The sequence below is a fragment of the Acinonyx jubatus genome, chromosome A2 (assembly GCF_027475565.1).
Source record: "Acinonyx jubatus isolate Ajub_Pintada_27869175 chromosome A2, VMU_Ajub_asm_v1.0, whole genome shotgun sequence".
Classification (NCBI taxonomy): Eukaryota; Metazoa; Chordata; class Mammalia; order Carnivora; family Felidae; genus Acinonyx; species Acinonyx jubatus.
This window is the reverse complement of record NC_069383.1, coordinates 164,579,341-164,603,258: the sequence shown is the minus strand read 5'-3', so window position 1 is coordinate 164,603,258 and position 23,918 is coordinate 164,579,341. Positions and strand designations below refer to the sequence as shown.

The 23,918-nt window shown below is 65.3% G+C and overlaps 1 protein-coding gene across 5 annotated transcripts; it reads right to left on the bottom strand.

Moving 5' to 3' along the window:
• Window positions 1-933: 933 nt before the first annotated feature.
• Window positions 934-23,513, bottom strand: REXO1 (RNA exonuclease 1 homolog). Of its 5 annotated transcripts, XM_053220193.1 has the most exons (17): window positions 23,222-23,351; window positions 20,806-20,860; window positions 10,086-11,830; window positions 8,902-9,006; window positions 7,930-8,143; window positions 5,734-5,897; window positions 5,201-5,332; window positions 4,913-5,036; window positions 4,069-4,182; window positions 3,766-3,903; window positions 3,564-3,677; window positions 3,391-3,464; window positions 3,030-3,140; window positions 2,481-2,596; window positions 2,247-2,385; window positions 1,995-2,115; window positions 934-1,902 (listed from the first exon to the last, which is right to left on the bottom strand). In XM_053220193.1, exons 2-17 carry the CDS (start codon window positions 20,858-20,860, stop codon window positions 1,814-1,816), a joined length of 3,555 nt encoding a protein of 1,184 aa, XP_053076168.1. In that variant the 5' UTR covers window positions 23,222-23,351; the 3' UTR covers window positions 934-1,813. The 5 variants fall into 5 exon arrangements, with proteins under 5 accessions (XP_053076168.1, XP_026905199.1, XP_053076167.1 ...); XM_027049398.2 differs by lacking the exon at window positions 20,806-20,860 and having other exon boundaries at window positions 23,222-23,513; XM_053220192.1 differs by lacking the exon at window positions 23,222-23,351 and having other exon boundaries at window positions 20,806-21,493.
• Between the last annotated feature and the right edge of the window lie 405 nt (window positions 23,514-23,918).

Sequence of the window (23,918 nt, the reverse complement as noted above, 5' to 3'; positions counted from 1 at the left end):
GGGACCCCATTCCCTCCTTGCAGCCCCAAGAGCCTCATTGGCCAGCTGAAAGCTTGCACCCCTCCTCTGGGTCTCCCTGGGGGGCTCGTTATGCTCTGGGGAAAGGGAACGACACCACACAGAAACAGAAATGGCCCTGCACCATTCATTTAGAAAGTTACTTGTTTTACACAAGAGGTGGGAGAAAGTCAAATGGTCAGAACAGCCTCAGGGGGACACAACAGTGGCCGGGGCCCCGACTCAGTCACCACTCCCCAGTGAGGGCCCCTCAGGATCTGGAGGGCACCCAGTCCTCGGCAGCGCTGGCCCAGGGCGCTTCGGGGGTAGAGGCTGCCGTGTCCTCAGCCTGGGACCCTGCCCTCTTGGCCTTTAGCAGAAGCCAAAGTGGGAGTGGCAGGGACCCTCCTCCAAAAGCCCTCCTGCCTCCACACATAGGGCGCCCCCCACCTGCCCCTCCACGGGCTCATCTCTGGCTGCACTTTGTGTCTTAAATGGACTAACCGTGGAGACCTCAACACCCCCAAGAGGCACAAGTGACGGGCCGAGTCCATCACTGAGCCCCGTGCACACAAGCACCTCCCGGGAGCAGCGGGCCGGCACTTGGGGAGGGGGCAGGTGGCCACCCTCCCCTGTCCGCGTTAGCTCCTCAGACACAACACAGTGGCTCTCCAGGGCTCCTCGCTCCCCACCCCACGGATAAGCAAGACAGCCAGCCAAGCCAGCTCCACTCACAGGACTGGGTCACCACCTCCACCATCGCAGAGCCCCAAGGGGGCCAGAAGTGTGACGGGCCCGGGGACCGCAGGAGATGGTTTTCGGGAAGATGAACAAGGTTCCATTTCCGCTTCCCCAATTAGGGGCAGACCCGACCCTGGGGGCAGCTGAGTGTGGAGCCTCACCAGGCACCAAGAACACCACCAGACCCACGAGATCTAAAATCCATACAAACATTTATTCTGTTCCTGCCTCGGGTCAGGGGACCAGGGGTCAGGGCCCTAGGGGGGCTGCAGGCCTTTACAGACAGCCCCTGGAGGGGGAGGGCGGGGCTCCAGCAGGAAGACAGGGTCCAGAGGCTGGTGGGCCCTGGAGGGGTCCCGAAGGCGAGGCCCTGGGGGGTGGCAGGGGTGGGGGGCTGGCTTCGTTCCCAGAGGTCACGGAGTCCAGGTGGGTCTGGGGAGGCCAGTTTCCACCCGCTCGGCCCGGGCCAGACTGGACTCTCCGTCCTGGTGGCTGCCAAGGTGCCGGCTTCCGGCCCCCCGACTTCTCCCCCCCACCCCCCGCTCCCCCGCCCCCAACGGGGAAGGCAGCACCAGGGTCTTCCTTTTCCGGTGGGGAAAGACAAGTGTGCGAATCGCCAGGTTTAAATTACAAATAATAAAAATAACAATACAAAATAAAAAAAGACAACCCCTGTCTCAAACACACCCGTGAAAAGCCTGCCCGGCAGGAGAAGGGGCAGGGGCGGGAGGCCTGGCTGCCAGGGACTCCGCAGGGCCCTCTGGGTGCCGGGTGGGGTCTGTCCCGGTCCCGTCTGGGAATGAGCAGCAGTCTCCGGAGGACAGAGTTGGGGGGGTGGGGGGGAGAGGCGGGGGCGGCGCAAGGGGGCCAGGTCGGGAGGTGGGGGGGGGGGGGGCGGTCAGGGCTCCAGGTGGTCTCGGCTTGGGGCTCTTGTGCCGCCGGCTCGTCCCGCGCTCTCTGTTTCCATGTCTCGGCGACGTGGACAGGGTTAGCTCTCGAGATTTATTGCACTGTTTTGGAAGAGGCCTGGGGTAGAGGCCGGGCCGGGGCTGCGGGAGAGGCGGGCAGGCGGCGGTCACCGCTTGGTCTTGGCGTCTTCTCGGATCTTCCAGATCACCAGGTGCATGCAGGCGCTGGCGTCCTCGCTGGAGCTGTGCCCGTCCACTGCGGGGCGGATGGACGCGTCAGAGTGGGTGTGCCCCCGGGCCCGGCCGCCGCCGCCCCCCCCCCCCCCCCGCCCCCCGCCGGCCGCTCACCGTTGTCCTGGATGATCCGTCTGAGGTAGTCAGCCATGAGGTTCCGCAGGGAGCGCTTGTAGGGGAGGCCCAGGCGGTGCGGGAAGAGCACGGATGTGTCCACCACGGTGCTGTGAATGACCTGCAGGCGGGCGGGCAGGCGGGCAGAGACCACAGGTCCAGGGCCCCGGGAGGGCCAGGGTAGGAAGGTGCCTGGGGCTCAGACCCGCCCCCACAGCTCCCATTCCCAGGACCCCCGGGAGCGGGCAGTACCTTCAAGGCCAGCAGGTCGCTCTCCAGGCTGTGTCCGATGAGGACGGTGTCAGCGCTGAACATGCTCAGCAGGACGGCCTGGACATCCCGGAGCGAGATGCTCGTGTCCACAAGGTCAGCCTCAGTGACCCCTGAAAACCTGGCGTGGGCGGAGCGGGGAGCCTGAAGGTAGCCAGGGAGGGAGGCGGGTGCCCGCTCCTGGGGGGGGCTGGGGGGGGGGGGGCACGGCCACACCTGGTGTTGTAGTCGACGATCTCATTGTCCGGCTTGACAAAGGTGTCGTAGACCACCTGCATGTCTGTGTCCACCACGGTGACGCGCGTCAGCTCCAGGCCATATGTGGTGTAGGACTGCGGGGCCGAGAGGGCTCCCGTGACCGTGCGCCCCGCCCCGCACCCAGCACTCTCAGGACGAGGCCGCCCCGGTCCCCGAGGCCTCTGGCCGGCGTTCCACTACCCAGCAAGGGCCGTGTCATACGGCCCGCAGCGTGGGCTGAGGGGGGAGGTCAGAGCGTCTACTTGGCTGGAGGTGGGGGGTGGCGGGGGGGGGGGGGGGAGCCCTCTCTCAGAAGCTGCCGGCAAGGCCTCGAGGAGGCGCAACGGATGCAGCCCGACACACGGCGGGGGCGGGGGGGGGGGGCGTTGGCAGGACCCCCCTTCTGCTCCCGGCTCCTCCCTCTACCTGCTCTCTATCCTAAGACCCCCCACCCCCACCCCCACCTCAAAGCTGTGGGCGCAGCAGCGGGACGACCACCGAACAGAACACCCACGGCAGCCAGCTCACCATTTCACAGTCAAGGGCATAAACGCCCGGGTGAGCATCTTCCGAAAGCTCTTTGTCAAAAGTTTTCACAAAGCCTTCCAGGTTCTCCTTCCGGCCGTCCTGCACGTGTTGCTGAGGGCAGAGAGGGGAGGGGAGGGGAGGGGAGGGTGGGTGAGGGCGGCAGGCTCGAGGGGCCAGGCTGGGGCCGGGCTTTCTCCAGGGGATGTCCCCCTCTTTCCAAGGCCCCCGCCAGAGTCGGGGACAGACCGATCGAAGGACAGAAACGGGGGATCAGGGGGCTGGCCCTGGTTGCACCTCATTTCCCGGCAGGCTGGGGGCCCTTCCCGGGATGAGGGAGCATCGGCGGGCCCAGGAGACCTACCTTGGCGACCTGACAGCCGGCAGAGCCGATGGCAGCCGAGCAGCACGTGTACTGAGTCTCCCAGCCGCCAGCCACTGGAAGGGAGGTGGCAGCGGTCAGGGCCGGGCCTCCCCCGTGCCCCAGGCACAGCCCCGACACCCACTGTGCTGGGGGGGTGGGGGGGGGGGGCTCACCTCGGTTCCGGCGGAGCCGCCCCCAGTGGTAGTAACACTCCTCTTCGCGCACGCAGCGGCCGGATGAGGACACGAGGTACTCGGTGCCACAGCGGCAGCAGATTCTACAGGCGGCTACGGGGGGAGGGGAAGCATCAGGCCCTGCCACTCCCTGTCCCCAGGCGGCCCCCCTCGAGCACAGGCGGGGCTCAAGGCCACTCACAGTCCTTGGGCTTCCTGTCCTCGGCCGTGAAGATGACAGCGCCCCCCGGCCGCTCGGGGTGAGGGAAGGGGTAGCCGTTCTCCTTGAGCTGGTCCTCGGTGAGCAGGTACTCCTTGAGGCGGCCATACAGGGCGGCCCCTGGGGACAGCGGGCATAGGTGGCCAGCCCACAGGGAGGCCGGGACAGCCGTGGCGGGGAGCGGGGGGGGGGGGGGGGGGCAGGAACTCGGCCACGGCAGCCACTGCTGGGCCCCCAGGTGGCCCGGGGGCGGGGAGGGGGGGGTGGGAGGGGCAGGCAGGTCACCTTTCAGATCCTCCACCCGGGGGCTGCCCGGGCGGCTGAGTGAGAAGCTGGTCTTGGCGGCCAACTTGCCCCCCAGCACCATCTCGTGGGACACAACCCTCCGGCCACTGGCTTCTGGAAGGGGGAGGGGTAAAAACTACACTCGGTCTCCTTCGTCCCTCCCAAGTGCACCCTCCCCCTCCATACTGCCCTGTCCCCTGGCCTGCTCCTCGCTGGTCAGGAGAGGCCTGACCTCCTGTGACCTCAACTCTTCTGGGACGGGCTGCAGGTGGCCTGGAAGTCCCGGGCCTCCTGGGGCCCCTGGAACCTGCCCAGGGGGAGCTGTAGGGGGTGGAGGGGCCGGGGCCGGAGCCAAGGCAAGAGCAGGAGAGCCGGGAGGCCTGCAGGCGGACACGGCAGCATGCCCGCGAGAGGCAGTCCTGAAACGTCCCCCCGTCCCCACCCCGAGCTTAACGCACAGAGCGGGCCCCACCGAGCTCCGCCTCTGAGGAGGCCGGCCCATTAGCTGGTGGCCTTCGGCTCGAGAGACCCGGCTCTCTAAGGAGCGTGGTCAACAGCGAGAAGAGGCTGCTCTGAGGGCACGGCACCAAGCCGTCTCCGACAGAGGCCCGACAAGCGGGAGCCTGCACCTGCCACCAACGTTCCCTGCAGGCTTTCGTCCCCGTCTGCCCCCCACCCGGCCCCGGGAGCGGCAGAGAGCTGGCGGCTGGGGTCCCCGCCCCACCGCTCCCACAGCCCGGGTGGGGAGCAGCCCCAGCACGTCGGGGGAGCCCGTGGCCCTCTGCTAGAGGCGCAGACCTGAATCTCACAGACGTGACACCCTGGCCGCCCTGCCCCGATTTACTGTTGAGACCAGGTGTGGAGCTGGGGACCAGGCCCCGGAGCTTCTTGAGGGTATTCACAGCTACGTTCAGATAGATGTTCTTGCTGGGGCTGCGGTCGTAGGCCACCTTCTCCTCGTTCAGCGCCTGAGGACACACACCACAGCCCTGTGGCCCTGTGCTCGGCGGGGGCGGGGCAGGGGGGGGTGGGGGAGGTCCCGGCCCCTCGGCCTAGGACCTGGCCACCCCTACACACACCCCAGCCCGGTGTCCCCCCAGCCGGCCCACGGCCACCTCCCAGGGTCACGCACCTTCTCTACGGCTTCCTGGTTTGAAGAGCAGAATTTGAGACACTCCTCAATAAACAGGTTGAGATACCGCTGGCGGATGACGGTGGGGACTTTGCCCCCAAACTCTTTTGGGATAACGGGCTTCTTTAAACTCTAGAGAAGACAGACCCATCACAGACGGCCTATACCGTGCCTGGTCCCCTGATGTGTATCGCAGAACCCACGGGACACCGACACGCAGGATGGACCCTGCCGGAAACTCTGGGCTTCGGGGCCTGCAAGAGCTCATCCCTGGCTCACTGAGGCCAGCACAGCCATGGCAGCGTTGGCCAAAGGGGAAACTGAGGGCAGGCGTGGCGGGGGGCGGGGGGGGTACATGGCCGCATGCCCGCTGCTCAGTGTCTATGAACTGAAGCCGCCCTGGGCGAGGGGAGTCTGTTAGCAAAGGCAGCAGAGGGAGCCGGAAGGGGAGGAGCGCCCATGCGGCACAGGGGCGTCGGCAAGCCAGGCACCCAGGTTCCCGCGGCAGGGGACCCGGGGGGGCGGGCGCTCACCTGTAAAGACGGGCTGTGGGCAACACGCTTGGGGGTGACGGTGGCGGTGGTCTTGGACGCCATGCCGGACAGCGTGCGCGCCTTCAGGGGCTGGCCGCCCGGTTCGGGGCCATTGGGAGGCTGGCCGCTACTGGCGGCGAGGGTCCTCTTGGCACCTGTGGGGGCTGGCGGGGCACAGGGGACGTGAGAGCAGGAAGAGAGCACACCCATGACCGAGCTGCACAGCACCCAGCAGCCGCGGTCGTTCAGCGTCAGCAGGACGTGCATCTCGGAGCACAGGGGGACGGGCCGGGCTGTGGGGCACGGGTTACGGAATGACATCAGGCTCTATGTGCGTTCGGGCAAGTCCATCGAGAAGCGGGGAACGCAAATGGGGCTTCAGAGGCCGGTTCAGGCAACGTCTCCGCCGGGGCAGCCCGGCGAGTGGCAGGGCGCGTGGGAAGCCTCTGCCACATGCTCCGGCCCCCGACTCCGAGGCATCGACCTATGAGGGAGGAAAGGCCCTCGCTCCTGGGCTGCGGACCAGAGGGTACAGGATGGCCCCGGCCCAGTCACTGTGACCAGCGGGGCCGGCCCTCCGCTGCCTGTGTGTTCTGCCTCTCCCTTTGATGAGGTCACAAAACAAACAGTCTCCCGCCTCCCCGGGGAGGAGGGCACCCGCCTGCCGGGCTGTTTCCGAGGGCTCCAGGGAGGCGGCGGGGGCCGGAGGCTGGGCTGCGGGCGTGCGCACGCGCCTGCACGGGGCTTCTGTGCCGACAAAAGAACGGGAGCGGGTGAGTTGAGCACGGGGCCCAGGTCCCCGGCCTCTTGGAGGCACCATGGCACCACAAGCCGGCCGCGGCCCATCCCACGCCAGGGCCGGCCTCTGCAGAGTGGGCGGAAAACGCGCGCTCTTCCGGAATGGAAAGACAGCTCTTAGGTTCGTTTACACACGGACTGTTTGTGCAGCACCCGGGGTGTGCATGGGGAGGAAAGCCAGCACGAGGCATCGGAGGGAACTCCTCAACTTCGGGTGACCCCCTGCAGCTCGGGAAGCATGCCACTGGGTCTAAGGGTGCTGGGCCATCTGCGAGTCAGTGCCACCCCGAGTGTGTCTGGTGAGGACTGTGGCAAGGCCTGTCCCGAGCCACGGAGGATGACCCAGGGGACCCGGTCACGTGCAGGAGGGGTTCCGCGTCCCAGGATCCACACAGTTCGGGGTCCTCTCCTGTCCCTGCAGCTAAACCGCTGCTGAAGATCCACGGTGCCAACTTCTTGCCCTCAAGTTCTAACTCGGGAGCTCTGGGGAGGGGAAGGAGCAGAATCCAGACAGTTTATCCTAAAGCAGGGAGAGGCAGGGGAGGGCTGTGGAGGACTACCTCGTGGGGCCCACCCCTCAGGCCCTGGTGACTCCAGGGAGTATCTGAACGAGCAGCAAGGACGCCCCCCGTGCCCCCCGAAGCTGGTCAGATGGCAGGGGGCCTCTACAACCCAAGAGAAGCTGAATGTGCATCTGAATGGGGCCTCCAGGTGGCCGAGTAGCCAGGGGCCCCCTCACACTTCCCCAGCTCCAGATGCCACCGAGTGTCCTGCCGGTCAGACCACGCAGGTCTGACCTGACTCTCGCACAAGGCCAAGCGGGGGAAGCACCCACAAGACAGAAGGAAACACAGCCACAGGGGCCTCCAGACCAGCTGGCTCAATTCGATCAAGCTGAGCGCCTCCGGGGCCACAGCCTCGCTAACCCCAGCCCCACAGATCACCGAGGCCAGCCCCCCCGTTCCCGGTATCACGGTATAGAGCCTGGTGCCCCCACTCAGGAGCCCGGGGGAGGCAAGGACAAAAAGATCAGGCAGGCAGGGACAGAGTGGAGGTCACAGGGAGATCCCTGGGTCAGGGCCTCAGAGGGAGGCAGGAAGCTGGCACAACAGACTCTCTGGGTCTGTTAGACGGGTGGGAAGAAGGCACCCCGCAGACCCCCCAGAGCCAGCCCCCGGCTACCAACACCAAGGCCGGGAAAGGCCCGGAGCCGCTGGGCACTGCATCAGGCCTGAGTTAGCCTCCTGCTAACAGTGGAGGGAAACTTTAATCCCCATTCCACAGACCAGCACACTGAGGCCCCAGCTGGGCCCCGTTGGAGTTCACCATCGCTGGCAGAAGCAGAGCCTGGCCTTGGGCTCCTGTCACACCCCCGAGCCCCTGTGCCCCGGGACTCACCTGCAGCCAGGCGGGGGTTGGGGACGTGGGCGATCCTCCTCTTCTCGCCGGGGGCTGAGATGTGGACGGAGGACGACGGCTTCTCGGCCGGCTGCTGGGTGGCCTGCAGCCAGGCGGCGGAGTCCCTCTGGGCCTGCTGGGCCCGCCGGTAGCACACCTCCTGGGCGGTGGGAGGCCGGGCAGGGGGCGCTGGGCCTCTCCTCCCGGGCTCTGCCTGGGTGATGACAAATTCCCGGGGGGGTCTGTATGCTGGGAGCACCCAGAGCAGGCCACACGGGGCAAAAGGCTGACGGTAGGGCCACGGACAGGAAGGCAGGGGCTCCGGGGCCAGGGCCAGGCACGCGGCCCCGGCGCCCTCCTCTGAGTGCTCAGATACCCTGGCAGGAACCAGCCAGCTCCACGCGTTAGCCCTCAAACTCATGTTGCCTCGCTGTCCCAGGGCACCTCGGCTGCCCTGCTCTCTTGGCTCCTGGCCTCGGAATGCCTAGGCCCTGCCCTTGGCCCTGATATAGGCGCGGCGTGGGTGGGACTCATTAGGCCCCTGATTGGATTGGCACGCTAATCCAATCCCACTTGACTCCGTTTTCTCTGGCCTTCAGCTTAGCCAGGGGAAGGGTCTGGTGATAGAATCCACCAGAGCTCCCAGGTGCTTGGCAGAGAGCCCGGTCCTCTGCCCCAGCCTTCCCTATGCCACCGACAGCTGTTTCCCTCTTTGGGGTGGGATCCAGCTCTGCAAGGTCGGGCCACTGGTCCAAGATCACACAGCACAGCTCACAGCCAGCAGTCCCCCGGTGCCCCTCCGTGCCCCGTGCCACCCAGCACCGAACCGAAGACTGGAGGTGGGCCCCAAGCACGTCTCTGCCACCACGTGGGGAGTGGCAGGCACGTGCCTGCCAGACGAGGCCGTCAGCAGAGGCCGGGGGCCTTCTCTCTCCCACCAGCCTCCCCTCAGGGCCCAGCAGTGGACTTTACCTCCTTGCCTTGCTTGGAGAGATGAGAAATCCTCCGCTTCTGCCCCGGGAACAGAGTGGTGAGGCCCGAATGCCCCTGGGCTTCGACCTTCTCTTCCTTGGGAGGCTGAAACACACATTCAACCCTCGATGAGGTTCCTCCCTCAGACCTCACCCCCACACCAGAGCGGCGACTCCTCTACCCTCCCCGCCGCGAATATGTAACTCAGAAAGGACACGGAGAGTGAGGTGGGAAAGCGGGAACACAGTCAAGGGAGGGCCTACCGGGTCTGGAAACACGATGTGGGGCTCTCACCCCCAACCGGGAGGCGTGCTCTGCCCACTCACACCCCCAACCGGGAGGCGTGCTCTGCCCACTCACAGATGGGGAAACCCCAGTGTCGGCCAGTCCTGCACGCGACTCCTGCAGACGCACCCAGCCCGAGTGTGACCCAGGCCCCGGCCAAGGTGGTCTCGGGCCCAAACCACTGCCTCCTGCTCCCCTCCCTCGCCAGCTCACACGAGGCAACTCAGAAATGTGGGAACAGAGGGAAAAGATCTGAACAGCAACACCTCAAAGGTCTGTGAACAGAGCAGAGCACTGAAGGACCAAGCAGGCGGCCCGATCTTGTGACGCGCACAGAAGCTGCAGGTTTCCGAGCAGGGACTAGCCCCTCTGGCTTTGTTCAAAGCAAGCACCCTCTGGTGGCGGGACGTGGGCACACTGGAGTTTGGGGGGTGGGGGAGGAGAGTGAGAGGAGAGGGAGGGGGGAGGCAAGGAAAAGAGGTGGGAAAGGAGAGGAGGAGGAGAAAAGGGAGGGAAGTGGGGAGGGGAGGAAGACAGGAGTAGCCTGGGGAAAGTGGAGAGAGGGAGGCAGGTGGAGGGGGGATGAGAGGGGCACAGGGGGAGGGAGGGAGGCAGAGGGAAGGGAAGTGGAGAAAGGGGGGAAAGGAGAGAGAGGGAAGTGGGAGGCAGGGGAAGAGAGATCATGGGAAGGAGGGGGGCGGGAGATGAAGGGCGAGGGAGAGGGGAGCTGCCCCCCCCCCCCAACTCTGCCCAGTCTCTGTGGTTTCGGGGCCTCGGTGGCCACGGGCCCTGCCTGGGGGACCTGGCGCTCTGTTTCTGGACAAGGTGCAGGGGCAGCAGGGCACCAGCAGGGGCTCCTGGACGGGGAGGGAGGGGAGCACCCCCCCAGCAGGGCCCACCTGCCGGGCCCGCCGGCCTCTGTCCTCTGTCTTGACACTGGTGGATTCGTTGAAGATGCGCAGACACTCCTCCAGGGGGTCGGAGTCAAAGTCAACCTCCTTCTCCAAAGCTGAGTAGTCCACATCCCCGCCGGCCCTGGAGGAGGAGGAGGAGGAGGAGGAGGAGGAGGAGGGGGAGGAGGAGGGGGGGGAGGGGGAGGCGGGGGCGGGGGCAGGACAGGGGGGCTGCGGGGCCTTGAGGCGCTTGCGCGGCCCCTGAGCGGGGGAGCAGCCCAGGCTACGGTCCGAGTCCGAGTCCGAGTCCGAGCTGGAGCTGAGGCAGGGCAGGGCGGGGGGTGCCGCGGGCCCCGGGCCCAGGCCCTCATCCTCACTCTCGTCCCCAAAGAGGTCTGCGTGGCTCAGCGCCCGCTTCTGCAGCTTGGGGGCGTCCCGGGAGGCACCCTCGTCCAGCGAGCGGGCCTTCCGCTCGGCCAGCTTCCCCGGCGGCGTCTTCCCGCCCGTCCTGCTTGGCAGCTGGTGGGCACCCCCGCGGTCGGGCCGGCTGTTCCCTGAGCTGGCCACTGGGGTGGCCGAAGATGGCTTTTTCTTGGTCCCTTCGGGCTGCTTGGCCCTGTGCCGGGGGCTGCCGGCCCGCGCGCCCCGCCGGTCTGCACAGGGTTTCCCAGCAGGCCGCCCCTGCTCTTCGTCTTTACCCCGGTCCTTCCTCCGGACACCGTCCTTGCGGCCAGGGGCGGGCAGGGCCCCGCCTCTCTTCTTCTTGGGTCTCCCCTCCTTGGGGCCGCTGGGGTCCTGCGAGACCCTGGCCGGGGAGCCAGGCTTGGCCCCGGGCTCCCCACCGGGACCCTTGGGGGGCTGCCCGAGGTCCTCGACGTCATACTGCACGGCCATCTCCTTGGTCTCGCGCAGGCTGCCCTCCTCGGCCTCCTGGCCCTCCCTGGAGGCTGGCTTCCCGGGGGCCTTGCCCTCGGGGCCCGCCTGGGCTCGCGGGGGGCTCGTGGTGACCGGCCCATCACCCGGAGCGGCGGCGTCATCATCCGAGTCTGAGAACCTGGCGTCGCAGCCGGCAAAGGGGTCGCAGGGCTTCTTGAGGGCGGGCGTGTAGGGCTCGCTACCCCGGGAGCCCCGGGGCCGCTTGGGGGCCCTGTCATCTTTGGAGCTGGCCCTGCTGAGCAGCCGGGCAGAGAAGTTGGACAGAGGGTCATACTCCAGGTCCGTGGACGGCTTGGAGTCATCCACCACGTACTTGCCGCTGGGGACAGGGCGGCTGTACCGCTGGGGCTGGCTCACAGCCTTGGGCACGTACTCCAAGGCGCCGCCAGCCCCTCCGCCGTGGCCCTGAGCGCGATCCACAGCCAGCGAGTACTTGCCGGCCGCCTCGGCGGCGGTGGCCAGGGGAGTGGGCTGGTAGCCGGCATCGGGACTTAACAGGCCCGGGCGGCCGCCAGGGTTGTAATCGAAGGACAGCGGGAAGGCGTCCTCGTCCAGGCCCGCGGCGGGACTAGCGGCGGGGCCTCGGGGCGCCACGGCAGGGGCCTCGGCCGAGCGGTGCTCGCGGGCCGTCTCCAGGAGCTCCTGGTACCGCCGCTGCTCCAGCTCTACCTCCGAGCGCACCGCCTCGATGGCCTGGTTGACCAGCTCCAGCTCCAGGATGTCCGAGCGGGGCTCCCCGCCGCTGCCCAGGGCGCCATTCTCCCTCTGCACGGGGGGCTTGGGCAGCTCGGGGTTGTACGGGTCATATCCAAGCCCTGAAACGGGAAGCGGGAGAAAACGGCAGTGAGCAGGCCCCCCGAAGAAGCCGCAGCCACACGGGCCAACGTCAGGCCACAGCCTCAGCCCGGGCCTCGCCCCGGAGGCCGCCGGGGAAGAGCAGAGAAGCAGAACCAACGGGGGGCGGGGCCTCTGGCAAAGCCCTAGGGAGGCCGGCCCGGCCAGGAGGCAGAACTGGGCCCCCGGAGGCACGGCCACTCGTCCACAGACCTCCCGGCATGGGGTGGGGCAGTGGCGACCTCACAGACTGGACAACTAGCTCCAGGAGCTGGCGTGAGAACGGGAGTCCCACGGACCTGGCCCACACCGAAGCCACGGCACGCTGCCTCCTACGGACGGGAGCGGGGAGGGTGTGCGCGGGAGGCTGGCCGGCCAGGCAGGGAGCAGCCACGGCCCTCGCCCACCTCCCCTGGGTCAGGGCCACCCCAGAGGTGTCACCCCTAGGGCTCTGTCCCGCAAACTTGCTCCCCGCAGTTACGTCCACGGGGCCGTGCACGCGCCAGGAGAGCACGGAGCCACCGAGGGACCCACCGTCAGGGAGCACGGAGTCACGAAGGACACCCACACACGATTGTGAGGGGACAGGAAAGGCAGAATGCTGTCCGTGCTGCGGCCCCACGGAGCAAAGCGGCAAAAAGCATTTACAGTCACCTCGCATTCTGAGAACGCCAAGTAGGGTGGAGAGCAAGCCAGCATCCACCTCAACCCACGAGCCTGGGATCCAGAGTCGGACCCCGGCCAGTTGAGCCACCCAAGCGCCCCCCTCACGTCCTTTTAACGTTTCTATCAGTCTGAACAGTCATGCCCCACCCCCCACCCCCCCCACCCCCCCGGGGCGGCTGTGAGACAGATAATCCTGCTTCTGTTCCAGGTGCCAGGGCATGGTCTACGAGGCCTACGAGGCCAGCATGACCAGTGCCACCAACGTCGGTACGAAACCCACCAGAGACTCTCCCTCATGGACAGAGGTGTGGAAATTCTCCATAAAATATGACCAAATGAAGCCCCCCGTTCCAAGAGAGGGACAATACACCAGATTCAAGTTCGCCGTGTTGACGTATTCCGGAATTCAGAGGCTTTGTTAGAAATCCCATCTAAAGCGTAGAACAGGTTTAAAAACACCTAGCGTAACGTACAAACTTTTCAAACCGCTAAGCAGTATGCCTGAAAATAACGTAACGGTGTAGGTCAACTATACTCACAAACTTAAAAGGCCTTACCGGACATAATTCTCCACCGTCACCGAAGAATATGCCCGTAGATCCGATGCCCTGTGGTTGGCCGTGTGGCAGTGACTCGCCCCCGGAACCTCCAGAAAGGACCAGCCCTGCCCACACCTGGACGTAGCCCGGTGAGACCCATTTCGCATCCCTGACCTCTTCGGGTAAGGAAATCTCGTGTTGTTTTCAGGCCCCGGGTGGTGGTGCCGGCCACCGTGGCCCCAGGAAACTCGAGAAAGGAAAGGAAACCAAACCCTGGGGCTGCCTGCCTGCCTGCCTTCAGGGGACAGGGAGATTTGCAGGGGACAGCGCTGGGGCTGGGGCCGCCTGGGGCCCAAGGGAGGGAAGAGACTGCGGCCTGTGGCTTGCCTTTTGCCTTGGAGCCCATATCTTAAGTCGTACTCAGCAGAAAGGGAGCGGACAGAAATGCTTCAGACGCAGACAGGGAGGCAAAACCAGAGGGGCGGGGGGAAGCAGCCACTCCATGCCCCCACCTCACGGCTGAACGCTAGAGGGTACGGGGGAGGGAGACTGGGGGCAGGGCACACAGCCGCCCCTGGTAAGAGGTGGAGGGACCACCCAGAGGGGGGCCTCCCTCCCAGCCCACCTTGACCCCCCAACCAGTCCAAAGGCACCAATGGGAGACCCGCCCCAGCCTAACGACCCCTGAGTGAACAGAGGGAAGACAGGGCCCTGCCCTCTCCTCCCCGCAGAAGTCCTGGCTGCCAGCAAAGCGGAAGCGCCCAGACCAGCCACAAGCTGGGGGGCACTTACTGGGCACGTCCACCAGGGGCTTGGAGGGGCTGGACTGGCGGGTCTCAAAGGGGCCTCCGGCCCGGCCCACCTCACTCCCCACGCTGCCCTCCTTTGGCTAAGAGTCCTCCCCCTGGTGGGGGAGATGGGAGTTAGGGTCCACCTAGCGGCAATGCCCCTCCCCCAGGGGCCGGTCAGGGAGGCACTGATGGGGGGGGGGGGTCTTTCCCTACCCCTCCCTAGGCAAAAGGGCTACAAACAATGCAGGGCAGCCAGGAGCCCCTTAGCCAGGTTCCAAGTAATGAAGCCACTATACATTTTGAAAGGAAGGGTTTCCCCCCAAGGGAGGGAGAGAGGAGGCCCCACAAAGAGCCTGAGGCCACCTTAGCTCTGGGGGACCGGAGGCAGAGAGGCCAGGAGGGAGGCCGTCTCGTTTTCCACCTTGGAGCCCATACTGGCGTTGTAAGGGCAGTCACACCGGCTCGCTCCACCCTCTCTAGCCTCCAAGCACCCTGGCCTCTCAACCGGGAAGGGGCGAGTGCACTTGGGGTCCCAGCAGCTCAGACTCTGAAGGGGGTGCAGCCCCCGGCTGAGCCCAGTCCAAGCACCCAGCCCCTCGGTATGAGCCCTGCCAACACAGGGCGCTTTCAGCCCCAGCTGGAGGCTGCCTCCAAGACCACAAAGCAAAAAGCAACACCCTCAGTGGGCCTAAGAAGGTCAAGGCCAAGAGCCTGCCTCTGTGGGGCTTCTGGTTCCCCACTGGTCCTGTAAGCTTTCATCAACAGCCTGAGGGTCTCTAGACAGGTCTAGAAGCTTTGAGTGCAGCTGCCAGGAGCTCTGTTACAACCTCGTGGCACAGGGAGCCCAGAGTTCAGTCCCTGCAGGCAGGCGCCCACTGAGCCCCAGCCAAGGCTACTTGAGGCTTCGGGGAGGGGAGAGCAAAAGCTACCGGTTCCCCAGGCACGTGGCCCCTGCCCCGCCCTGCTTCGGAGGGCCGGGTCCCTGGCGGAGCCTGTGGGAACTGGAGGAGCTCCCCAAGAAAATGTTTTGCAAGCCGCGGGGTGCCCTGGGAGCACTGCCCACCCGCCTGCAGGAACACAGCCGAAGGCTCTGGGCAGGTGGCACCTTGTGAGGCCGGCCCTCAGGGCACCGTGGAAGGCGTCTTCCAATGATCAGGGCGTTGATCCAGATGGGAGCCAAGAGCGCTCCCGTGGGGGTTTGCCCCTGGAAAAGCAAGATCAACTGGGCTGATTTTTGGAAAAGGAAAGTCGCCAAATGCCTCTTCCCACCCCTGCCACCAGCCCACACAGGCCAAGTCTTCCCCTGGCGGTGCCTGAGCCTCGGTTCTGTGCCCTCGGAGGCCACGCGTCCACCAGACCTGCCCTGCTGAAGGACAGAGCCGCCCTCCTCTGGCTCTCCCGGCCGTGGAGGCCCGACACCCTCTCTGACCACCAGCCTCTAGGACAGGCTTCCAGCGTGGTGGACCCCAGGCCTGCTTCCCCATCCCCACAAGGGAAGGCCAGACCCCCTCTTTCCAGGGCTGTGGGTCACTGAGTGCAAGAGCCCACGTGGGGCTGGGTCAAGGCTCGCTATGGAGACCACAAGGGGCTGAGAGAACAGCAGGACAGGGCAGCTGGCCCCAGTCACCCCAACCCTTCCCCCTGCCGGGAGACACCCAATTCTGGCCGCACCCACGCCTCTGCGCCTCACTCCGCTCCGGACAACGCCGCGCAGCCTCCCCTCCACAACACACGCGGACTCGACGAGCCGGCCAAGCACGGAGGCCACACTGGGGGAGGTCCGTGAGCCCCACCGGGAACTTCAGGCATGGACAGAGCCCTCCTTCCACAGATAAGGAGCCGGAGTCTTGGCCAGCCTAGCTGCCAGCCCCGCCCAGCTGGAGAGGTCTGACCCCAAAGCCTGGGTCCTCTCCCCGCTCCGGAAAGGACAGCCGGCGCTGCCTTCTGAAGGGCTGGCCGTCGCCGCTCCCCTCCTTCTACTCGGCCCAAGGTCCAAAGCCGATAAGCACACAGCGCACAGCGGTCCCACCCTGGCTTTGAGCTCTGATAAGACATCAGCGGGGCTCTCCTCCAACCCCGGTGGCGGTGGCGGTGGCGGTGACAGCCAGCTGACCCCACACGGGGGCGGCGGGGACACAAGAGGAGACGGTCCCTACAGCACCAGAGATAAGCAGGATACACTGGCTGCCTGTGTGGAGCCTAAGTGGAGACACTAAACCCACCCATGTTCTGAGGGCTCCATAGGGGGCGAGGCCTCGCAGAAAGGGGGGACATCCCCAGAAGACCACGGTGGCAGAAAGGACACTGGCTGATGGCCAGCCCGGGCTGGCTCGGCTGGAAGGCAGGGTAGACGGCCAACTGGGGCACAGCGGTTCTGAGCGCTCACCACCCCTATGGGGGGCAGGGCAGTCCCCAGGTCCTCAGAGGGGCTGGCTGTCACTACTCCCCTCCAGGCTCAGAGTCTCTGTTCCCGGGGCCCCCCACACCCCACTCCTGGACATCCAAGTGCCCCACTGGACAGAGCAGGAGCCTGAAGCCCACGGAAAAAGTACCTGGCCACTCACTCATTCCGAAGCAGACGGCAGAGGCCTGTGGCTGCCTGTGGCACCCCGGACACGCAGGAAGAGAACCGTGACAGCCAACAGAAGCAGGTGTTTGAGAGTGCACGTGAGGGACACCTGGGCTGTGCCTGGGGAGCGGGGCCTGGGGTCCACCTCCACCTTGGGCTGATGACACTGGACGGTCCGACCCCTGCACGGCCTCCCCTCACTGCCCTCTGCCCCCTGGAGCCTCCCCTCAGCTCTAAAGCCCCCAGCCCAGAAGCAAGCTCGAGGCCAGGGCCCCAGGCACACCTGGGAATACCGGTCGCTCGGCACTCCGCGCTCTCCCCAGGGCCTGATCCTGGGAGGACCAGGACAGCAGTACCCACGTGGAGTCGCGGAGCCTAAATACGACGGGGCTCCACCATGCGGCAAGAACACAGGAAAGCATACAGCACAGGCCGAAAACACAAAGAGAACCCAGAAATCCCTGAAGAGCACAAAAACGCAACAGAACAGCACCCTCGAAGGACTAGGCCGCACTGGCAACAACGGGCCTCCCAGGGGTGCAGCTGACCGTGGCCCGTTCTCTGCGGCGCCCCCTCTGCTCCTGCGGCCAGGCCACCATGGGCATGGAACACTGTGGCCCCCTTCTGCCCTCACAGCCAGTCCACGGCAGGTGCAGATCGCTTTCAGGGTCCGAACACACGATTTCAGTGGTTCTCTCGCTCTGGCCCTGGTGCATTTCCAACACGCTGGCCAGTGAATGTTCCTGGGGTCACCTTCCTCCACAACACAGGCTCCTGGGAGGTCCTGGGAGGCCTAGAACGTGGAACAGTGTCCTCTGGACGCTCCAGGTGAAGCTGGCAGGGAAGAAGGCCACGCCCGTCACGGCCATTCCTGGAACGTGGGTTCAAGACACGGGGGGAGCCGGCTGTGCCCCCTAAGAGCCCACACACCAACATCACCCATCAGCATCAGTGGCTTCTATTACTTGATCCCCCAGGAAGGTGCTGGGCGGGGGTGGGGGGGGAGGGGGGGAGTGATGAGGACAGATTTCCCAGGTAGGCCAGCCCCTCCCCCACCCGCATATTTGGACAGCTTCCTGCCCAGAGCCCGATGGACTGTCTCAGCGGCTCCTCCGAGACTGTCCCTGCAGAAGCGGTGGGACTCAGCTGCTTGGGCAGGCCTGTGCTCATGGGTGCGTGGGGATGGGGGCCCCAGAGCTTTTGGGCCCTGTCTCCTGAAACAGCACCCACATTCCTGCTCTTTGAGGGCCCTCTGGGCCACTCCGCTGGAGAAGAGCACACAGGTCTCCCAGGACAAACAACAGTGTTGTGTGACCGTCAACTAGGACACATAGGAACAAGCTTCACCCGGATGTGCCTGCAGTGAAAGCGGTCCCGGTGCTACCCGGACATGCCCTCCCTGTTACCTCCTGGGCCTTGCCTCCCCCTGTCCCCTGCACCCACCCCCACCTCCCAGTCTGTGGGGTGGACTCCCAGACCACAGCAGTGCTCAGGGGTCCGTGCTGGAGGAGTCAGAATCAGTGTCGCAACACTGACCCCTGCTGGAGCCGCGGGGGATGGCAGCAATGCTGGCGAGCAGCCTCCCCTCCCCCGCCCCAGTTCCCCCCAAACCACAGGACAGAAGATTCCAGGCCTTTCACTGCACTGTCTCCCAGTCCCAACCAGGGATTACCATCTCCCCACCCCCATGCCCACCCCTGTTTCCAGCCGCCAGGCAAACTTCTACTCACCCTTCAAAACCCAGCTCGGCAACCACTTGCTTGGGGACACCCACCCGATGTCCCTGCAACCCCCAGTTCCCCAGACCCCAGCCCCTATCTGTGCTGGACACCAATCCTTTGCTGCCACGGTGCCCCATCCTGGTCCCCAGGTATGTACTGAATTCAGATCCATCCGGAAGAGCCCTTGCAGGGTCCTGGGGCTAGCTTCTGATTTTACAGAAGACACCCAAGACCCAGGTATACCTGCGTGTGTACGCACGTGTCCAGGCCAAGCCCCACCCCCAGAGCTGGGCCCCCCATCAGCCTCCCACCCTGTTCTCCAGCAAACTACAGCAACAAGCAGGTTCCCCCAGGTGCTCCACGTGGCCGTTTCCAGAAACCTGCAGCGCCTGGGGGGCCGCCAGACCAGAGGCCCTCACACGGCAAGCACACGTGCCCGCTTCCTCAAAAGGCACAAGCCAACGGCAGAAACTCTGGAGGACGCAGCTATCGCGAAGGAGGAGAGCGGTGGCCAGGAGACGTCTCCCTGATTCCCCGGCAGTCCGCCCGGGGGGCTCCAGGCTCCGGTGAGCCCCATGCCTCCTACCCGCTGTCCATTTCCTTCTTAGCGCCCGGCTGTTTGTCGTGCACCACATCACACCGACCAGTCTGCCCACTGCCCACGCACACGGAGCAGAAAGAATCCCCGTGCGCATACCCCTCGACAGCCCCAAGGATTGTTCTGCAAAGGGGATACGGGCTGCAGAGGGGAGAACGTTCCCGCAGCTCTGTCCACCGAGGGCCCGTGTCATTACTCGCTTCACGGAAGGGATAACTGAGGCCCAGGCGGTACCGCTGACCTGCTGGAGGCCCCCTGCCAGACGGGCTCTCTGCACAACAGAAAGCGGAGCCAGGAATGCCCTCATTCGGGGCCACGCACCCCCACCTTGGCCGCACCTCCTCCCCGAAGCCCCTGGAGAGCCCCCCGCAGCCAGCCCCACGCGGGGGCTGGGTGCTCAGCACCACAGGGAGGGGCGCCCCCACCCGCTCCACGAACGGGTGGAGCTCCTCCAAACCGACAACCACAGACCTCCCCAGACACCACTCCGAGTCCCCTGGGGGCAGGGTCACAGGGCCATAAGCAGCTTTATGTGCAGACACAGCGATAGGTGTGTGGCTCCAGACCGGCTCGGGGCGCGAAGGCAGGTTTTTTAAGGCTCCTCGGGCATCCAGAGGACTGCCAGGTGTGGAAAGCTGGGGACTCGGTCCCAGGACGGCCCCTCTCCTCACCGGGGCTGCGGAGCCTCGGAAAACACGATCCGACGTCACCAGTGCAGCAGGGTCACAGCTACATGAAAGGACAGGAGGCCTCCTCCAGCTCAGGCCAGGGGGAACACCGCAAGCCAGGAGGCACGGATTTGCAGCAATTTCCACGTGTTCCTTCGGATTTTGGGGGATCGTCCAATGTTTTTAAAACAAACGTTACCCAAATCCTGCAAAGAAGTGCTTTGAACAGAGATAACGTGCAGGCTTCACCGGCTGGGACTCTGCCCCTGAAACCACAGGCAGGGCGCACCCAGGGGCACAGAAAACCCCCACATCTCTCCTCTAATGCCATCCTCACAGAAAACCAGCAACGGCACAGCAGAAGCACCACCAAGGATACCAACGGCTTCTCCCGTGGGAGGCCTGTGCGGCTGGGCGCCTGGGGGCTGCGGCATCTGGGGAGCGGCAGGGGCTGAAGTTGAAAACAAAGTGAAGTGGCTGCAGCGAGAATCAGCCTATGACCAAGGGATACGGGGTGACACCGGGGAACGTCTGTTGTCACTGCAGCTGGGGTAGGGGCGTCACGACCGGGGGCGCCCAGCACACCCCCCACGGCAGGCCTGGCCCCGAGGACAGGGGACTACTATTCCTCCAACCAGCCTGAGAGCTCCCACCCAGACCCCGCAGGACGCCCAGCTCAAGCCCACGTGCCCACCAGCGAGCAAACGGTGCAGGGTCCTTGCTCGGCCGGGCCAGGCCTCCAGACACCAGGCTCTGCTGGGGTTCTCCCGCGGCCTCAGGGCACAGAAACGCTCACAGCGCTGACGGGCCGGACGCAGGAAAGCACACTTCCGTGGTGGGGGAGTCGCCCCCTGAAACCCACCGGCACCCCGCCCACAGAGGAAGCAGCAGAGGGGCAGCGTGGCCACGCCTCGGGGGCTGCCTGTTCGTTGAGGCCGTGCCCTTCCTGTCCCGAGTCCGCTCGCGGAGGAAACAGAACCCACCCTCTGCGGGGAGGCCCTATTTCTCTGGCTCCAGCCCCCTCCTCTGCAGGACTCTGTGGGCTCAGAGCTGCCCTACAGAAGCGGTGCTCGCTCTCGGGGCTCCAGACCACGCAGGGCCTTCAAGGGCCGAAATGTGAAGCCCAGGGGCAGGGCTGCCCCGAGAGTCGCCACCCCTGCCACGGCCGTGACCGCTCCTGCCTTCCAGCCTGTCCTCAGGTTTCGTGTTCAGATGTCACAATTCTGTGTCTCCCAAGACTCGCTGTGACCTGCCGGCCCCAGGGCAGAGCGCAGAGCGCTGAGCCTGACACACGGTGCCCAGGTGTGTGCGAGACACGCAGGTGCTGGGCAGCAGAAACTGGAGGAAGGTGGTGTGTGGGGCGAGGGCCTGACTGCCCAAACTCAATCCCATAACCCCACTTACCGGCCACGTGCACACAGGAGAGTGGCTTCCCATCTCTGGGCCTCAGTTTCCTCATCTGTAAAATGGGGACAATCATCCCTACCATTCAGAGTCATAGAGAGCCTGCCCAAGTGCGTGCTGCCGAAACTGGGCAATATCACACCGAAGTTCGGAGGTGGGGATCCTGAATCCCACACTGGGAGGCACGGGGCTGGAGCTGAAGGTCTGGAAGGAACAGGATCCCTGCCCCGGCCCCTCACGGGCCTCAGACTCTGCCAAAAGTCTCAGGCGCCCAGCGGCCCAAGACTGGAGGTGCTGGGCCTCACGGGGACCCCAACGTCCCACCTGCAGGCTGCGTCCACCAAGCACCTTAGCAACGCTGTTGCTTAAAAATGAGTCCAAGCAAAGCTGGCCCAGCCCACCCTGGCAAGAGCGCCTCCCTGTGCACATCTGGACCGCTGCGGCCTCTTCCGAGCCATAGGAAACTGAGCTTGTCAAAATCTGGAGCAGGGGGAAGCTGAAAGGGAGGGAAAGGACTAGGCACACACTCTCCCCTGGCGTCCTCAGAGGGCAGCGACCCCAGAAGCATGCCACGGAGAAGGAAACAGAGGGTCAGAGAGGCTGAACGGCAAGGAAGAGGCTGAGCTGGGATTTGGCCCTGCCCCTCGGCAGGAGAGGCGGTGCTACCAGAAAGCAGGCCTTCCCTCCCCTCCCTCCCCTCTCGCCCCTCCCTCCCTTCCCTGCAAAAAGAAAATGCAGACCCACCACAGAAAGGGGTAGACAGCTGCATTTTTCCCCTATAGCAAGTGGGGCACACAGGACTTCCTCACCAAACAGGCTCCTAGAAATGATCCTTTAGGAAACTAACTGGCCATTCTTGACATAGAAAGAAATCTGAAAAGTGACTTACCACGGGAGGGACACGAGGACAGAAATCAACACCCCAGAACGGAAGGCTGGAAGGCAACATGCAGACTTGGGGCCAAGTCAGAACGTCAGGGGCATAAGGGAGTGGGCCGGCCCTCTCTGGACTCACCCAGAGGAACCCAAAACCCAGGGGGCTCTTTGCAAAGCAACGCGTACGACACCAAGAGGCAAACAAATGGAGTCAAGAAACCACGCCTCCACACGTGAGCTGGGCACTGACTCCCAGATGCCTCCAACGTGCTGTCCGCCACCTTCCTGGCCCCCACGAGAGACGGGAGTGATAATGACCCGATGCTGAGGTACCAGGGGGCACCTCTGTTTTGTCTTCTCAACTGCAGGTTCCTGACGGCCGCGCCCGTGGCTCGCAGCTCTGAATGCCCCGTGCCCAGAACAGGTGGGGAGCCAGACAACGAACGCTCGCATCTGGCTGTCTGCAAACCGTCAGCTGCAGGTGCGGGGGGGGGCTAAACAAATTCGTGCGAGAAATTTTAAAAACCCTACTATTCTTTCCTTGGCAAAATGGGAAAACAGGCCTATTATTTAATCCCAGCCGGCGCACTCCTCTTTCGAAGACAGTTCTGAAATAAAAAACATTTTTCCTGGGGAAAGACAGAGAGGGAATTTGAAATTGAGGCTGAATGAGGAAGTCTGGGTCTGATGGAAAGGGAGAGCCAGTCCTGAAGGACAGAGATCACCAGCGGGAGCCTGAGTTTCCCTCAGAAGGAATGACACCACTTAATCCTCCCTCCAAGCCTTTCCCTGTGATGTCCTCCTTCCCCCCAACCCCTCCCCCGTTCTTAAAGTCTCCGCTGAAATCCCACACCTCCTACAAGAAGCGCTCCCAGCTTTCACCAAACTCTGCCATGACAATGACAATCACCGCGAGGATACGACGTGCAGCCCGCTAACATTCTCTGCCCAACCAAAAGAAGGTAATTTCCTGGGAGCCTATCCGCCCTCCCGTCCCAGTCCCTCGGGTTTGGCTTACTCCCTGTCCAGCTGCGTCTGACACAGGGCTCGACACACAGTAGGTGCTCCTAAGACCCTCCCGACCCCACTACTGGAGGCGCGGAGGGGGAACGCAACGCAGCAGCAGACAAGAGCTGCCACAGCACCTGGGGTTGGGGGCGCGGCGGGGATGGTCACCCCAGCGAGAAACTCGGGTGCGAGTAAAGGCAGGGGGAGTCCTGGGCCTGCGGACCAGTGTCAGCCGCGCTCGTTTCCCGAGCCCCGTGCTCAGCGTTCGGCCTGCGCAAGCTCACTGCACCCTCGCGACAGCTGTAGGACGGCATGCCCCCTCACGGTTACACCGTACGCTCACGGAAACGGAGGCTCGCACAGATCCCGCGACTTGCACCGGGCCCCGGGGTGGGTGGTCCCGGTCCCGGCTGGCGAGACGACGCCCACCAGCGTCCGGAGAGGGGTCTGGGCCGAGAACGGAGGAGCCGGGAAAGTCCCAGCCGTGGAGTCTAGCCCCGGGTCGGGGAGCCAAGCCCAGGTCGGGCATTACCTGCCGCGGAGGGCGCCGCTCCACCGCCGACCAGCGCGCCGGGGCCCCGGGCCCCGCGGTGCCGGAAGTGGCAGTAGGGCCGCCGGCAGGGCCCCCCGGGCGCCCCAGCCCAGTAGGGGCAGTCGATGGCCCGGAAGAAACCGGTGGAGCGTAGCATGGTCCGTCCCGAAGCGGGACCCCGGCCCGGAGCCGCCCGGGCCCCCGGGCCGCTCACTGGCGCCGCGGTCGCCGCCGCCCGCGCCTCACGGACCCCGCTGCCGCCATCTTGCTCCGAGGCCCCCGCAGGCCCCCGGGACGCCGCCGCAAGGGACCCCGGGAGCGGCTGCCCGCAGCGCGCCTGATCAGAAACTCCAGCCCTCGAGGAACCGAGGCGCTTCGCGGACCCGTGGGCAGGGACAGATGGCCGCGGGGGGAGGGACGGAGGGTGCGGGCGGCCCCGCCTGCGGCCTCCAGGGGCTTCGCCGGCGCCGCCGCCCGGCCCTGAGCTATGGCAGCAAAGCCATCTTGAGCCCGAGGCCCCGACGGCGCCTGGGCTGTCTACTGCGCGCCTGATCAAAAAACAACAACAACAACAACGAAGTCCGTCAGGACCAGCTGTCATGCATTTGCTATTAATTTGCGTTTTAGGAACACGTTGCCCTGAAGTGCCCCCTGCCGGACGAGGCGAGCCCTACAGGCGCGTCTTGTGCCTGGGAAC

Excerpts from the sequence above, each read along its gene's own strand:
- REXO1 (XM_027049398.2), bottom strand. The coding sequence starts at position 23,378 with ATGCTACGCTCCACCGGTTTCTTCCGGGCCATCGACTGCCCCTACTGG. Across the intron at positions 11,831-23,221 it reads AGCGGCGCCCTCCGCGGCAG|GGCTTGGATATGACCCGTAC; the intron begins GTAATGCCCGAC and ends TTCCCGTTTCAG. Across the intron at positions 2,597-3,029 it reads ATGCCCTTGACTGTGAAATG|TCCTACACCACATATGGCCT; the intron begins GTGAGCTGGCTG and ends TCGGCCCCGCAG.